At 35.7% G+C, this 16,300-nt stretch overlaps 1 protein-coding gene across 2 annotated transcripts in view; it reads left to right on the top strand.

Moving 5' to 3' along the window:
- Positions 1-16,300, top strand: part of LOC125650526 (lysine-specific demethylase 2A-like) — a 54,580-nt gene that overhangs the window by 24,566 nt on the left and 13,714 nt on the right. For both annotated transcript variants that reach the window (XM_048878903.2, XM_056153558.1), the window contains exons 7-14: positions 1,473-1,720; positions 4,453-4,568; positions 6,978-7,637; positions 8,030-8,113; positions 8,685-8,912; positions 10,913-11,158; positions 13,972-14,121; positions 16,085-16,300. The exon at positions 16,085-16,300 is cut by the window's right edge and continues 18 nt beyond it. In XM_048878903.2, coding sequence (XP_048734860.2) covers positions 1,473-1,720; positions 4,453-4,568; positions 6,978-7,637; positions 8,030-8,113; positions 8,685-8,912; positions 10,913-11,158; positions 13,972-14,121; positions 16,085-16,300 — 1,948 coding nt within the window. The remainder of the gene's footprint in view (positions 1-1,472; positions 1,721-4,452; positions 4,569-6,977; positions 7,638-8,029; positions 8,114-8,684; positions 8,913-10,912; positions 11,159-13,971; positions 14,122-16,084) is intronic.

Here is a 16,300-nt window from a genome sequence, read left to right as displayed (position 1 = left end):
AAGAAAATGTATATGTTGCCACCTTTTTAAAGATGTCAGACATACAAAAACAGAAGTATATATCAACATCAGAAAATCACACATTTACGTTAAACAGAATAATGAAAATAGATAAAAACTTGTTGAAATGACAAAATTTAAAAATATCAACAGTTTTAAAAAAACTGCTAATTCATAAATATGTATAGATTAATCATGGATATTAGGGAAACCAATGTATAATAGACATCCAGTTGAGGAAATTCCAGCACAGGAGTTATTGCCCTTGACAACATTTTTTAAATCATAAATAATTGATTATCTATGGAAAATATAAACTTTTTCAGTATTAATATTTTACCAGATTTTTTATTATATCAAGTGAATAATATTCCTCAGAAAGATATATTTCTATCATGTGCAGTTTAATTTATTAAGATTTTTTGCAAAAACCTATGACGTCACATGAGGATCGATCAACCTTAAGTAATTTGTTTATCTATTTATATCAATTTTGTTATTTTTATGCCCCCATACTCAGAGATTCAGGGGCATATAGTTTTTGGTCAGTCTGTTTGTCCACAAAAACTTTGACCTTGGCCATAACTTTTGAATGGATAAAGATGGGCTTTTATGTTTCACATGTGTATTTCCTGTGATAAGACCTTTCTTTGGGTACCAGAATTACTTTGCTGCTCTACAGGGGCATCAGTGTTTCACATACACATCTTGTTGAGGATGCAACTTTCTAGTTTTTATCTCATGCATGAAATTTGCTTTCACTCCACTTCTTCATCTGCCATGTTTTGAAATTATTTGAGCCAAAATAGAATAAGTTTATCACAAAATTCGCCCACAATTATTTGTCTCTTATATTAGCAATATTTGTACATTTAATTTTTTTATTTTGTTTTAGCCTTACTTTATGTATGTATAACTGTGTGCGAATGAGACTTAGTCTCTTGTGCTTTTATTAAAGGTGATATTGTAAATCTTTTATTAAAGGCAATATTGTAAATCTTTTATTAAAGGCAATATTGTAAATTGACGATAGAGACATTAGTTATTAGACATATTTTACACCAAAAATGGCAGAATGAGGAGTCACTGTTGGATTTCTTGACATTGGGTGGGTGGGGGGGGGGGGGGGGGGGGGGGGGGGGGGGGGGGCTAGGCCTATCTTTCCAGGGGAAAATACTTTGTAGTGATATATATTTGACAAAAAGGTTGATTATAACCAGATAGTGTTTGGTGACCTTGGATATAGGTTCATTTGCCAAGGTCAAAGTCATTGGTAGAAATGTGTATCTAAAGTAACTATTGTAGATTTTTTCAAGTATTACCTAATGGAACAGCAATCCTTTTCTGATATGATGAGTAGATATTTGTAATTGTTCACAATTTGATGCTTTAAATTCTTATAAAGAACCAATGCACATTTTCTGGAAATGAAGACATTATACCTGATTGTAGGATGATATACTGTTTTACAGGTACTGTTTGATGAGTGTACAGGGATGTTACACAGATTTCCACATTGACTTTGGTGGGACCTCAGTGTGGTACCACATCCTGCATGGAGAGAAAGTGTTCTGGTTGATTCCACCTACGGAGAGGAATTTTGATATATATACAAACTGGGTATTGTCAGGAAAACAAGGGGACATATTTTTAGCAGACCATGTTGAAGGCTGTCAAAGAATTGAGCTTCGTCAGGGATATACTTTTATAATACCATCAGGTAATAGTATAAAATGTTCACAGGTGTTCCCCAGATACTTTATTACAACATGCTATATTTTGCACAGTTCGTATTGTGGTCTCCAAATAAGTTTGGAAACAGATTGTCCTTACTCTGTTATTTATTAAGTCTCCCAAACGAAGTTTGGAGACTTATTGTTTTTGCTCGGTTCTTCTTATGCATCTGCTTCTTTCTCACGCCTAAAACTGTCCAACACTGTTCTCCGTAACCTGTTGATGAAAAGTATTAGATATTCAAGGATATGATAGGCCAATGTATCTAGATTTGCAGGAATGTTTTTCCTTTCAGATTGAAGGGGGTTAGGGTATATTTTGGGGGGGGGGGGATCAAATGGGGTGGGGTTTAATATAGATCACTATGGGGGAAAAATTAATTCCAAAATTCAACAGATATAACTTGACAAATATGATAGATAGAGTCCCGAGGTCTTTGGAAATGAGAAGTGAATGACAGGGCCTACAAATTAGTATGTATCAATGTCAAGTGACTCCAATGACTGACCTCTGACCATGAACATAAAAACTGGTATAATTTTAAAATGGGACTAATAACAACATGGGGTCTTTAGAAGTGGTAAGAGGATGACAGGACCTACAAACTAGTATCAAGGTCAAGTGACTCCTGTGACCTTGATCTCTGACCTTAGAGCATAAAATTGGTAGTACTTCAGAAGTAGGTCAGATATAGACATGGGGTATTCAGAAATTATGAAGGAGTCTACAAATAAATGTCAAGATCAAGTGACTATGTTGAATTTGAATATAAACTCGTATGACCTTAGAACTGGTATTGATAGAGACATGGGGTTTTCAGAAATGATAAGAGGGTGATAATATCTACAAACTAGTATCAAGGTCAAGTGATCTTGACCTCTGACCTTGGAACATAAAATTGGTATTACTTCAGAACCATGTCTGATAGAGAGATGGGATCTTCAAAAATGATGAAAGGATGAGATCTACAAATAGTGCAAAGTACAAATATCTACAAAGTGACTCCAGTGAGCTTGACCTCTGACCTTGAACATACATACTCATATAATTTTAGAACTGGAATTGATAGAGACATTGGATCTTCAAAAATGATAAGATCTACAAACTAGTATATAGGTCAAGTGACTCCCAGTAACCTTGACCTCTGACCTTAGATCATAAACTTGTTGGGACCTACAAACTAGGATCAAGGTCAAATGATTCCAGTTTTGCTGAAGAAAAAAGGAGGATTTTTTAAAATTTTCTAAATCAAGGTCTTTGTGATCTAGATTTTTGAAATGAAGTTAAAATTGGCATGGATTTTGTCAAGGGAGGAAAATAGTAATACTCAGAAAAAGCCCACTTATACAGCCAGTACTTCATTTGGGAGACTATATAATTTGTAGATTTTAATCATATCTTGTTTGTTTCTTTATTATTATTCTTTATAAGTCACTCAAATCACTTGGGTGACCTATTGATGTCAGCACCTGTCCATCGTCACATCATCCATAGTTTAACTTTTGAATGGTTGTGACTGTAGAAACTGCATGGCTACTTTACTCCAAAATTGCTTTGGAACATCTTTTGGGGAAATGGAATAAAAATTTGGAATTTCATGGTCTCTGCCCTTTTTGGGTCTTATGGGTATGGCTGAAACCTTTAAAAATAGTACAAGCTATAAAAAGCTTCTACTTTACTGATGGACATCGGGCATGAAAACCGGGTGCTAAAAGTTAGTTATTGTACCTTTAGTGATTTTTCTCTACATATAAGTAATACGATAAAACTGTCTATTTCCCTGAGGACTACTCCCAGCAAAATATGTGTTACTCCCTGGGACTACTCCCTCATAAATATTCATTGATATTTTTAACCAATCAAAATACTTGGTAGGCAGAACATTCCAAGAATTACGAGATAGGTGATGTAAATGCAGACGTCATGATAGATCAACTGTAATGACGGTAAAATGGAGATTTTGTATTCTCAACAAAGAACTACAGTTCATTATCTACAATAAATTGAGTCTTTAAAACACCAAAGCAGTGATCAAGATGACGAAAGATGTACTTGGAACTTATCTGAGTCATTGGAAGTGTGAAAGATTTGGCCAGTGTTAAATTGATGTCTGATAAATAATCTTCAATTCTTCAGTATAATAAAACATGCTGCCTCAGGTTTTAGCTTTGTTGTCTTGGGGGATCATTGTTTGCAAGCTCGTGAATTTTGACAGCCAACTTGTGCCAATATTCACCAATATAAGTTCAATAACCCGATAATACATTGTAATGTTTAAACTGAATCTGATTGAAAATAACCCAGAAGGAATCGAATGTCGAACCAAGAGGTCTTATTTACGAGTGTAATTCTTCAAAAGTCTTCTCAAGTACCACAAGGGGGATTCAGTACATAGCTTCCAGATTCAGATATATTAACACCAGGACTCTTGGGGCCATGGTAGGGCAATCATTGGGACTTAATGTATTACAGGGGGAAATGCAATTGCTTAAGTGGGTGGTTTGGCCCAGGGGCCCTTGTTATTGTGGATTATCAGTGGACTATTATTGACCTTTCTTTTGGGAGGGAGGGGATAAAAACATGTTTCTGTGGAGTTGGCCTGTTTTGAATTTTTTTGTACTCAGCAGGCCTGGATTTATAAAAGCCTAGAATTGTTTGTATTATGGCAATTTGTTTGATTCAGTTCTTTATATAAATGTGCATCGATTCTCTTGCTAGGCTGGATTCATGCAGTGTACACACCCAAGGATTCTCTGGTTTTTGGTGGAAATTTTTTGCATAGTTACAACATAGAAAATCAACTTAGAGCATCAGAAGTAGAGGACAAAACGCGGGTAAGTATCCAAAGCAGAGGATAATGTAAAACAAAATGTCCGAATGCTGTAGGTAAAGCTTGGATGTATATATAGAATATAAAAAGGTGATTTTAATGCAGTCAAATGTGATAAACAAACCATGGTTACCTTCTTAACTTAATTGCTATAAAATATATAAGATCACTAACAAGATGCCACAGTAGTCAAACAATAGGTTAAATACTGGAAACAAAACATGCATCAAAAGAAATCTGTGAATTGAAAATTAAAATTTCAACTTATTCTCGTATACTACTGTTCAAATTTTTACCTAAATGAAAACATTGAAATGAGGAGAGAAGCCTCTGTAAATTATGGTTGTGGGGTGGGATTCTGTGGTTCATATTGTAAAAATTCACTTTGATTATTTTGGAAATCATACTTATTTAACTCTGGAGATGAGTATTGGTTATAGTTACTTGGTGGTTAGGGTGCTCCTTCACAGTCAGGAGGCGGGGGTCTGATTCTCGATCCCAGCACCACTTCAAATCAAGGACGTTCAACATAGGCAGTGACTGTGTCTTCGTCAAATGCCAGACATTAGTGCGATGGGAAGACAGAAATAAAGCCTTATACTTAGCAAAAATGCTTTTGACCAGCTGTGTCATGACCCTGAACTAAGGTTTTGTTGGCCAAGGTCAAGCTTACTGATAAAAAAAAAAAAGATTTGAAAAATTTCATCAGGGCCAAGACTTTGTAAGTGAGAGGCAATAGAATGTATGTAATTTGCACAAAGGTTGCTTAGATATAGATGATGTGTTTTGACACTGAGCCAAGGTCGTTTTTAGCTCACCTGAGCTGAAAGCTCAAATGAGCTTTTCTGATTGCCTTTTGTCTGTCTGTAAACTTTTTTACAGTTTTGACTTCTTCTCCAGAACCACTAGACCAATTAAAACCAAACATGGCCAAAAGCATCCTTGGATGAAGGGCTTTCAAGTTTGTTCAATTGAAGGGCCATGCCCCTTGAAAGGGGAGATAATCACAAAAATAGGGTGGTGTCCTTTAAAAATCTTCTTCTCAAGAACCACTGGGCCAGAAGAGCTTATATTTACATGAAAGCTTTCTGATCAAATTCAAGTTTGTTACAATCATGGCCCCCAGGGGTAGGATTGGGCCACAACAGGGGATCAAAGTTTTACATACAAATATATAGGGAAAATCTTTAAAAATCTACTTCTCAAAAACTACATGGCCAGGAAAGCGGAAATTTATATGAAAGCTTCCTGACATAGTGCAGATTCAAGTTTGTGAAAATCATGGCCCCCGGGGGTAAGATGAGGCCACAATAGGGGATCAAAGTTTTACATACAAATATATAGGGAAAATCTTTAAAAATCTTCTCAAGAACCACTGAGCCAGAAAAGCTGATATTTACATGAAAGCTTCCTGACATAGTGCAGATTTAAGTTTGCTAAAACCATGTCCCCAGGGGCTAGGATGGGGGTCACAATAGGGGATCAAATTTTACATAACTAATGAATAGAAAATCAATATTTAAAATTTTTCTCCTTAAGAACCATTGGGCCAAAGAAGTTTACATTTGCACGAAAGCTTCCTGACATAGTGCAGATTCAAGTTTGTAAAAATCATGGCCCCCGGGAGTAGGTTGGGGCCACAATAGGAATCAAAATTTTACATGCAATTATTGGAAAAATCTTTAGATATGAGCCAAGGTGAGCGATGTGGCCCTTGGGCCTCTTGTTATGATTCATGACACTCAATCAAAATCATGTACAACTGGTCATGGTCACAGAAATTATAATCTCAGTCTGGTCCATAGCTATGTAATGCAGGTATTGTATAAGTGTGTATATTTATGTTCACTGAATTTTTTCTCTTACATTTTTTTTTAATTGACATTGCTTTCATCATAGACAATGAATGCATGTTTGTTGCAAACTAGTTAGATCCAGTTTTTAGTACAAGCCCATCTATCTGTAATCATTACCAATTCGAATATGGAGCATCATCAAGGTGAAAGGTTGTAATGGCTATTCCGTTTTAAGTAGCGAAATGGTCAATATGATATTTCAATACTTGAATCTAGATTATATTTTTTAAAAATACATAAAAAATATAATTATAAACAATATAAGAATGTCTTTGTTGTTTTATGGGGGTGATGAAGGTAGCAATCATTGCAGAAAATTTTTCATAACCTGCTTATGTGGGTTATGAATTTTTTTCTGCGATGCTAGCTACCTTCATCATCTCATAAAACAACAAAGAAACCATTTTATTGTTTAAATAAATGTAGCATTCAGTTGTGTTGTATCTTGAATAGGAGTGGAAGGATGGGGAGTACAAGTATAAGTCATGTCAAGACAAATCTACTCTTGCATGTTTTAGGAAAACACGTTGATGTATTAGATATTATTTAATTTGTAGGTCCCACAGAAGTTTCGATACCCATTCTTTACAGAGATAGCATGGTATGTATTGGCAAGGTATGTGTCCTGTGTTACTGGGAAACAGTGTGTGGAGATACCACCTGAGGATAAAGAAATTGAGCTCAAAAGAGAGTTATCTCCCTTCCTACAAGATGAGTGTTCACAGGATACAGATTACACTGTTCACACTCAGGGCTCAGTTACCCCAAGACTCTCCAAAAGTGTTACCATTGAATTGACAAGAATAGACCAGTCCCCCCCAAAATATAGATCAGTTAGTGATGAGGAGAATGTCACACCTCAGCGAGTGAGGTCACCTTGTAAGTCATCGTCTGACAGCTGTAGTTCAGCAGACACAGAAATATACGTCAAGGCTGAGGAAATTCTGGCAAAATTTGCCAACAGTGAACAGCAAGAGAAACAAATGGCTGCAGAACAAACCACCTATAGAAAAATCAAATCAAGCGATCCTGAATACAAAATGCTTAATAGTCCTTCTCTCAATGCCAACAAGAAGGAAAACAAAATTGTTTACTTGACGAAATGGGAATTGAATGGACTCTATCAATTAATACATTGGATTGAAGAACATCCTACTGCCAAGAAAGGATATCCAAAAGACATACTGAATCCAGATATGTTGTTAAGTGATGCAAAGGTATCTAAGCAAAACAATTCAAAATGTCAAAAATAAACTCAAGGTTTAATATCATACCTTCTACATTGTTGCTAGTGACCAAATGGTGTGTGATGGAAAAACGGAGAAACTTGTACTTTGCATAAAGTTTGATTATCACCGGGCACTATGTCATGATTTTGAATCAATGTCATTTTGACAAGATCAGTTCAAAAAATTTTGAAGTGAGGAAAAATTTGAAGTAGTGATTCTCATTTTGATCAGAAGAAAACGATTATGTTAAGGTCTCAGGGTTTGCAAGATGTACTTGTTGCACGATCAGTGCACGACTTCCACATTATTTGAACATTCCTTTTTGATTTAAACAGAATATAAGTGTATGTAATTTCAGCATTTTTTGATTTTGTTTGCAGCAAATGCTTGGAAATCATGCCAATGATGATCAAAGCCTGGCATGCAATGGAGAACCTATTCTATTCTGGCCAGCTTCCAAGAAGGTATGGCATTCATATTTATTGTTTGCAGTCACCAACTTCGGTGAAGTTTCACAAATTTTAACCTAGATGTGAGGTGCTCTAGCTGAGCCATTTAGCATTGAGGATTCTTTGTGTTGCCACTGCCCATTGTAACAGAACTCTATTTTTAGCTCAAATGATGAAACTTCCAATGAGATTTTCTGCTCAAAAGTTTGTTTTTAACATCTATCTGTCTGGTGTATGTAAACTTTTTACATTTTTGACTTCTTCTCAAGAACCACAAGGCCATTTTTGACTATAGGTAGACAGATAGCATCCTTGGTCCATGCTTTCTTCAAAGGGGAGATAATTAAGAAATATTTGAAAGATTTGGTGCTTAAGAGTAAAGTACAAGATACTAGTTTAATTAATTACCTTGCACAAGTATTGTAGATTCAGAACTCATTCTTTTTCCAAGGAATCCCATTTTTTTGCAGAAGATTTCAGTCTGACAATAATTTTTTAAACATAAACAAATTATTTTGTTTCAGTTCAAAATTAGGGGGAAATAAAGTCATTTACATTAACTAGTCCTATCTTGTTTTCTCTTCAGCCTGCCAAACCTAAAGTGTATAAAACAGGAGCAGGACATATCAAGTTAGTGAAATCTCAGCAATCCAAGGGAAGTCCTACATGCATCAGACGACGAAGAACTCGCTGTAAAAAGTGTGAACCGTGCACAAGAACAGACTGTGGAGAATGTAATTTCTGTAAAGATATGAAGAAACACGGTGGACCGGGCCGAATGAAACAATCGTGCAAGAGTAGGCAGTGTTTAGCAGTAAGTGTATCTCAAACAATAGAAAGATTATACAATGTATCAATATGTTATCAGCTCACCTGAGTTGAAAGATTGAATTAGCTTTTTGGTGGAAATTTTTGTGTTTAATGTAAACTTTCACACTTCTCAAGAACCACTGGGCCAATTTTAACCAAACTTTCCACAAAACATGTTTTGGGATTCAAATTCATTCAAATGCATCTCTTTTGTTTCTCAACAGTATCAATATAATAATGTCTTATGAATCAGAGTATAGTTGTCCCCCGCCGCAACGTGGAAGGGGACATAAAAATATCTGTGTCCTCACACTTGATTTTGTGGACGCAACTCTTCGGAAACCGCTCAAAGGATTTTGTTCAAATTTTGTAGGATTGTTAGTCACCATATATAGTTAATCATACTGCGCCACCATTTTGATTTGACAAATTTTATAGGAGTTATGGGACTTTTGCACTTCAATGTTTTTTGCGCTTGTGGGGGACATATGGCTATGCATAGCAATCTTGTTACTTCTTGAGTCTCTCATTCTGATTTGCATAGAAGTCAAAACAGTTACCAAGTATATTTTGCACAATCAAATAGATTTCAACTTTTTCTTAATTATCTCCCTTTTGAACAAATTTGATTTTGTAATATTTGCCCAGTGTATTGAGGGGAGATAATTAAGAAATAGTTAAAAATATATTCGATTGTTCCAAATGTACTTGGAAACTGTATTGACTTTTGTGCAGGTCAGAATAATGAGGGGCTCAAGAAGTAACTAACTAGTGATACTCTGGTTCACAAGATATTATATTGATACTGTTGTGAATAAATTAATAGAAATAGTTTAATAGCAGATGCATTTTATTGTTGGATGAAATATCTTACCTATAATGAATAAGCATATCTTAAGTGTATCTCAAGGTGTTCAATAATTGAATGGCAAATGAATATCAAGGATTCTGAAAGATAGAAAATGAAAGTCTTAGAAATATTAAAAATGAAAGCAAAATAATTTCAATTGATTACTAAACTAATTCATTTGAGTAGCTTGTTAAAAAATGTAGTTTCAAATCATTATTTAGCAACTCATATATCAACAATTCACTAAAATGCCAGCGGTTTATTATACCCCCCGCAACAAGTTGTGGGGGGGGGGGGGGGGTATACTGGAATCAGGTTGTCCGTCTGTCTGTCCGTCCGTCCGTCCGTCCGTCTGTAGACGCAATGGTTTCCGGACTCTAAAGCATTATCCTTTCCACCTACAGTCACCATATCATACATATGGACTACCCATGGGATGAAGATGTTCCCTATCGATTTTGGGGTCAAAAGGTCAAAGGTCAAGCGCACTGGACATCGAAGTAGCAATATGGTTTCCAGGCTCTAAAGCGTTATCCTTTCCACCTACAGTCACTATATCATACATATGGACTACCCATGGGATGAAGATGTTCCCTATCAATTTTGGGGTCAAAAGGTCAAAGGTCACGTGCACTGGACATCGAAGTAGCAATATGGTTTCCGGGCTCTAAAGCGTTATCCTTTCCACCTACAGTCACCATATCTTACATATGGACTACCCATGGGATGAAGATGTTCCCTATCGATTTTGGGGTCAAAAGGTCAAAGGTCACGCGCACTGGACATCGAAGTAGCAATATGGTTCGGTTTGTCATGCCATTTGTTTTTTACACTCAGAAAAGAGGTAGTTTATACCTATTACCAACACCCTTTGGGAGATTGGGGTAAGCGGGGGGTATTCTTAGTGAGCATTGCTCACAGTACCTCTTGTTATTTATGTTTTCATAGATAGAAAAGATACAAAATAAAAGTATGAGAGATAATTAAAAATTTCAGTTACTGCTGTATAATTACCCATTAATTTGTTCCAAATCATTATTGAGCAGCTCATATACATGTATGTCAACAATTCACTAAAATGACAGTGGTTTTTTGTGTTTGTTTACACACTGATATATTTCCTCTTTTTAAAATGGTGTGTGGTTATTTTTTAGCCTGTAATACCTAATGCAGCCATTTGTATGATCTGTGGAAAAGACGATCGAGTGAAATCTGCAGATCATCCTGATGAAATGATCACCACCTTAATGGAGTGCTGCATTTGCTGGGAAATAAATCATGCAGAATGTCTTCGAAAAAAGCATGAAAACTTGGAGACTGAAGGTGTTGTTAATGAGGATTTACCAAATAGCTGGGAGTGTCCAAAATGTTGTCAATATGGCAAGCAGAGTCTGCTTAAGGTAAGTTATACACCCACTGACAATGGTATTTCTGTTGCCAGTGCTCACTATTTGACCTAAGTTCACCAAACCTTAATGTCAATAAATGCATCTTAAGGTCACAGTCATTTGAATTCTATGGCTAAATATCAATATCTTTTACTGTATGACCGTTGAGATGAGCGAAGACCCATAATATCTTGCAATACGACTTCATGCATTTTTAAATCTGCCTATTCATTTAACATGGGAAATATATAATGCGGTCGATGTAAACAGTGCATTGTGACGTCATATTGGCTGCAATGTTTTTGTTTTGTTTTTTCCTTTTAAAACAAGCAATTAACAAAAGTACGAAGGTATGGAATTTAAAAACGATTGTGGTATTTTTCAAACAATTCATTTATTTTATTTACGGGATTGTCAGTGAAGTGTACTGAAGTGACAGCGACATTTTTCCAGAAGCATTATGGGTAGTCTCCATAATTTTTCAGCTGATAAAGAGCAAATCATGTGACTTACATGTGTAATCATTGGAGGGAGCTCGTTGCGTTGCCATTAAAATTCTTTCCATATTATATATGTCATAGTAACAGACATCAATATTAAGTCAGCAGTTTGCTGCAGATTTTAAGACACTTTGATGCCTTCAGAGGTAAAACTCTTATAGTTTTGACATTAAAAAAATTGTTGATGATTTTATTTATATGAAATATACATCTTACAACACATTGAAACATATATTAATTAGTATGCAAAAATTGATTAATGGGTTGATCTGATGACCCTGGTAACTTTATGGTGTTATGCATGTGGATTTGATGAAAAGTGTAAGCAGTGAGGCACCCTAACCACTAGGTTTCCATGATCAGTACCTGTTTCACTGTACTGGTTCCATGACTATAAACTGGGGATTGACTTCAAATAGAAGATTTGTGTATACCAGTAAATTGTTATCAACTAGTTGCAAAGGGGATATAGCATCGCTAATGTGAGTGTATTTTGTGTGTCCTTTTGTGTAAACTTGTTGGCAAGATTAAAAAAGAACCATAAAATTTACGATGATCACAGTTTGCATACTTCTTTGTTGTTGAATGAGGAAAAACCCTATTGATTTTTAAAGTCCTTGATGAAATATTTTTCACAATTTTGATTGATATAATAATAATTATGACTGAATTTTTGTGCAAGTTAAAAATACAGAATAATAAATGAACAAGTGAACTATGGACTTGCATTTTCGTTTTGACAGGCGACTTTTGATCTTAAGAGGGTAGTTTGGTGAGCTAACTTTGTGTGTGTATTTTGGCATTTTATTTAACGTTACTGTACATAAATCTTTAGACATTGTATATCATTTACCGACTTGTATTTGAAAGTGTCGAAACGGTACACAAGTTAACTTTTTACTTCTATAATTATGACAACACACAAAATGACTTTATCATAAAGTGTGTATGTTACCATATAACTAAATGTTATCATACACAAATCTTGAGGCGTTGTTTATTATTTGTCAACAAAATATTATATCACATTTCTTCACACATCGATCTTAGGTCACCTGAGCTGAAAGCTCAAGTGAGCTTTTCATCATCCATTGTCTGTCCAACTTTTCACGTTTTCGACTTCTCCAGAACCAGCGGGCCAATTTCAACCAAACTTTGCACAAAGCATTCCTAGGTGAAGGGGATTCAATATTGTTCAAATGAAGGGACATGCCCTCTTGCCCTCTTCAAAGGGGAAGTAATCATGTAAATGCAAAAATAGTGTTGGGCCATTTAAAAATCTTCTCAAGAACCATTGGGCCAGAGAAGTTGAAATTTACATGAAAGCTTTCTTACATAGTGCAGATTCAAGTTTGTTAAAATCATGGCCCCTGGGGTTAAAATGGGGCCATTAAAGGGGATTAAAGTCTTACATGCAAATATCATGGGGAAATCTTTAAAAATCTTCTTCTCAAGAACCACTGAGCCTAAACTTAACCTATCAAGTATATCAGAAACTATTTCAGGTAAGGCTTACATATTTTGGTTGGTCCCGCTAAAGAATTTTTCACTGGTATGAAGATGTCACCAATGCCGGTGAAGGACTGCAAAATTTAGGTCTATGCTTGGCACTTATAGCCTATGAGCAGGGAGGGATCTTTATCATGACACGTGGCCTCGGTTTTTGCGGCCTCATCTGAAGGACCACCCCATTTAGTTGCCTCTTACGACAATCAAGTGGTATTGATGACCTATTTTGACTTGGATCCCCACGGGATCTTTCATATTTTGTGTAGAGATTTTTTATGTTTTGTATATAGATTCTTTGGCAAGATCTTGTGACACAATGGTGTTTGATCTTTTGACCTTGGAGTTTGACTTACTTTTAAGAAAAACCTGACCTATTTTATATCTCCTGAACTATTAAAGGTAGGACTTTCATATTTTGTATATAGATTCTTTATGGGAAGACCTTGTTATACTTTAGTGTGTTGACCTTGAACAACTGCAGGGCCGGAGTTGCTCTGGTAAGCGATGTGGTCTATGGGCCTTGAGAGAGAGAGAAAAAAAGAGAGAGTTTCTGCAAGATACCAACTCTAAGAATGCATAACACGTCTGGACTAATCTATCCTGGTTTTCCACTAATGTATTTATACATATTTATTTTGTATCGCGATGGGATGCTCTGCTTAGTGGTGCTCGTTAAATCACGGCAATATACTTGCTTGACACTTTGAATGTTTGGTTTTTTTGTGAGTTCAAAGTTTCAAATTCAAATCTCTTCTGAGCATTAGGCAGTTATGGTGAACATTGTGGTTCATTTATCATTTTATTTTATTATTAAAGGGTAAGTTCTCACGGAATAAGAAGGAGGATAGCTTATATAGTCCGAGACCTGGGAGCCCAGCATCTTCATACGATTCTACAACAGAGGTCAAGTCAGAGTCGGAGGCAGAGGGGAAACGGGTCGTAATGAAAAAGGAAAAAAAATATTTTGTAAGTTCTTTACAGTAATAGACCTACAGATGATAACTCTAGAAATGCCATGTAACAATGTTATATTCAGTCTGAGGTTTTAGTAGCTCTACTGGTGGCATACCACAAGAGCTTATAATGCATTGGTACATGTTATCTGTTGTCTGTCCATCTGTTTATAAAAAATATTCTAAAATATGTTTCATCTTACAGTAGTCATCAATTTTATGAAATTTTGCAGAAAGGAAGACAATTTATGGATATACTATTATGTGCATTGGTTTTTGTTTTTATTGAATAGTTATATCATTATTAAAGGGACATTAGCTGCCAAAGTGATATTTACAGATTGTTACAAAATGACTAAAACAGCTCAACAGTACATAAAATCACCATTGATGTTAGAAACCATATATCTTACAATTTTGTTGTTGTGATTTTGGCATTAAAATGCTTTTCTTTGTTTGGAAGGAAATTATTGTATTGAAGTGAATAATTCATTGTGGAGAAATTTTTCATAATTTTCTTAAAATTTTATTGGATATCTCTTTTTTTCACTCTCAGATTTCTTTTTTCTTCATTTTTTATACACCCGCATAAAAATGTGGGCGTATTATGCTATACCGCTGTCGTCCGTCTGTCCCTTTAACTTTATTTTCGCAACTCCTCTTAAACCCTTTGGGGGATTTTGATGAAACTTGGTACAAAGAAAGATCACAATGTTGAGTTGTGCATATTGCAAGGGGAATGCTGTCCAATGTTTTTTAAAGGAGTTGTGGCCTTTGGACTTAATTTTTTTCTATTCAAGCTACTTTGTGTTCGCAACTCTTCCTAAACCCGGGGGGGGGGGTTGATGAAACTTGGTACAAAGAATGATCACAATGTGGAGATGTGCATATTGCAAGGGGAATGCTGCATCACTATTTTTGAAGGAGTTAGGGCCCTTGGACTTCGATCTATTTTAAGCAAATACCTTGTCTTCGCAACTCCTCCTAAACCCTTTGGGGGATTTTGATGAAACTTAGTACAAAGAAAGATCACAATGTGGAGCTGTGTATATTGCAAGGGGAATGCTGTCCAATGTTTTTTAAAGGAGTTACGGCTCTTGGACTTGGGTTTTTTTTTCTATTCAAAATACTTTGTCTTTGCATCTCCTCCTAAACTCTTTGAGGGATTTGATGAAACTTGGTACAAAGAAAGATCACAATGTGGAGATGTACATATTACAAGGGGAATGCTGCACCACTATTTTTGAAGGAGTTAGGTCCCTTAGACTTAGATTTATTTTATGCAAGTACCTTGTCTTTCAACTCCTCTTAAACCCTTTGGGGGATTTCAATGAAACTTAGTACAAAGGAAAATCACAATGTGTAGGTGTGCATATTACAAGGGGAATGCTGTTCCACTATTTTTGATGGTGTTTTAGCCCATGGACTTAGATTTGTTTAATGCAATGGGGTTCTGACCCCAGGGTGGGGCCAAACTTGTTATATTGCATACTTAGGATGTACAAAAAATGGTGAATTTCATAACCCAGGGTTATGACTTTAGGATGAGTCCAAATTAGTCATATCTTTTGATGTTTTAATGTTAATACACCTATCATTTAAAGCCTTTCATCTGTGTATGCACTTTTGAGGGCAGTGAAGTTTTAAGAACACATCTTGTTTTATATTGTTGCTGAACATTAGAATTTAGCTTAGATTTTCAGAACAGGAAATTTTTTCTAGATTTCATAGCCCATGGAAGTAGTGATACTTTTTCACTAGTATTCAGGCGACCGATAAGGCCTGTGGGCCTCTTGTTGTTTTTTTTGGGGGGGGGGGGGGGGGGGAGGGGTTGACCTTATGTTTATTTCCAATTGAGCCAAAATTACCTACATTAATTTTATGTAATTTGCCTCCTCAATATATTTTGATACACAGTTTATGAGGTAATCCTCCATTGAATTTCAGTGAATTTGCTTGAACATGTATTTCTATAGGATATGGATGTTGATGAGAACTCCTTAACAGAAACAGAAAATATGGTTGATGCCAGTTTGGGATCACGATTTAGTCAGGTCACTGTGGCAAAACCAAAGACTTCACAAGGCCTTAGCCAGAAAGACAGGAAGTCTATCAAAAAACCATCATCTGAAATCAAGTTGTTGCCAAAAAAATTTGGGGTCAGGAGGAAACCAGGAAGACCAATAAGTTCA

Source organism: Ostrea edulis, chromosome 1 (genome assembly GCF_947568905.1).
Source record: "Ostrea edulis chromosome 1, xbOstEdul1.1, whole genome shotgun sequence".
Lineage (NCBI taxonomy): Eukaryota > Metazoa > Mollusca > Bivalvia > Ostreida > Ostreidae > Ostrea > Ostrea edulis.
Note: the sequence above shows the minus strand (reverse complement) of the source record. Positions and strands in the feature narration are given on the sequence as shown.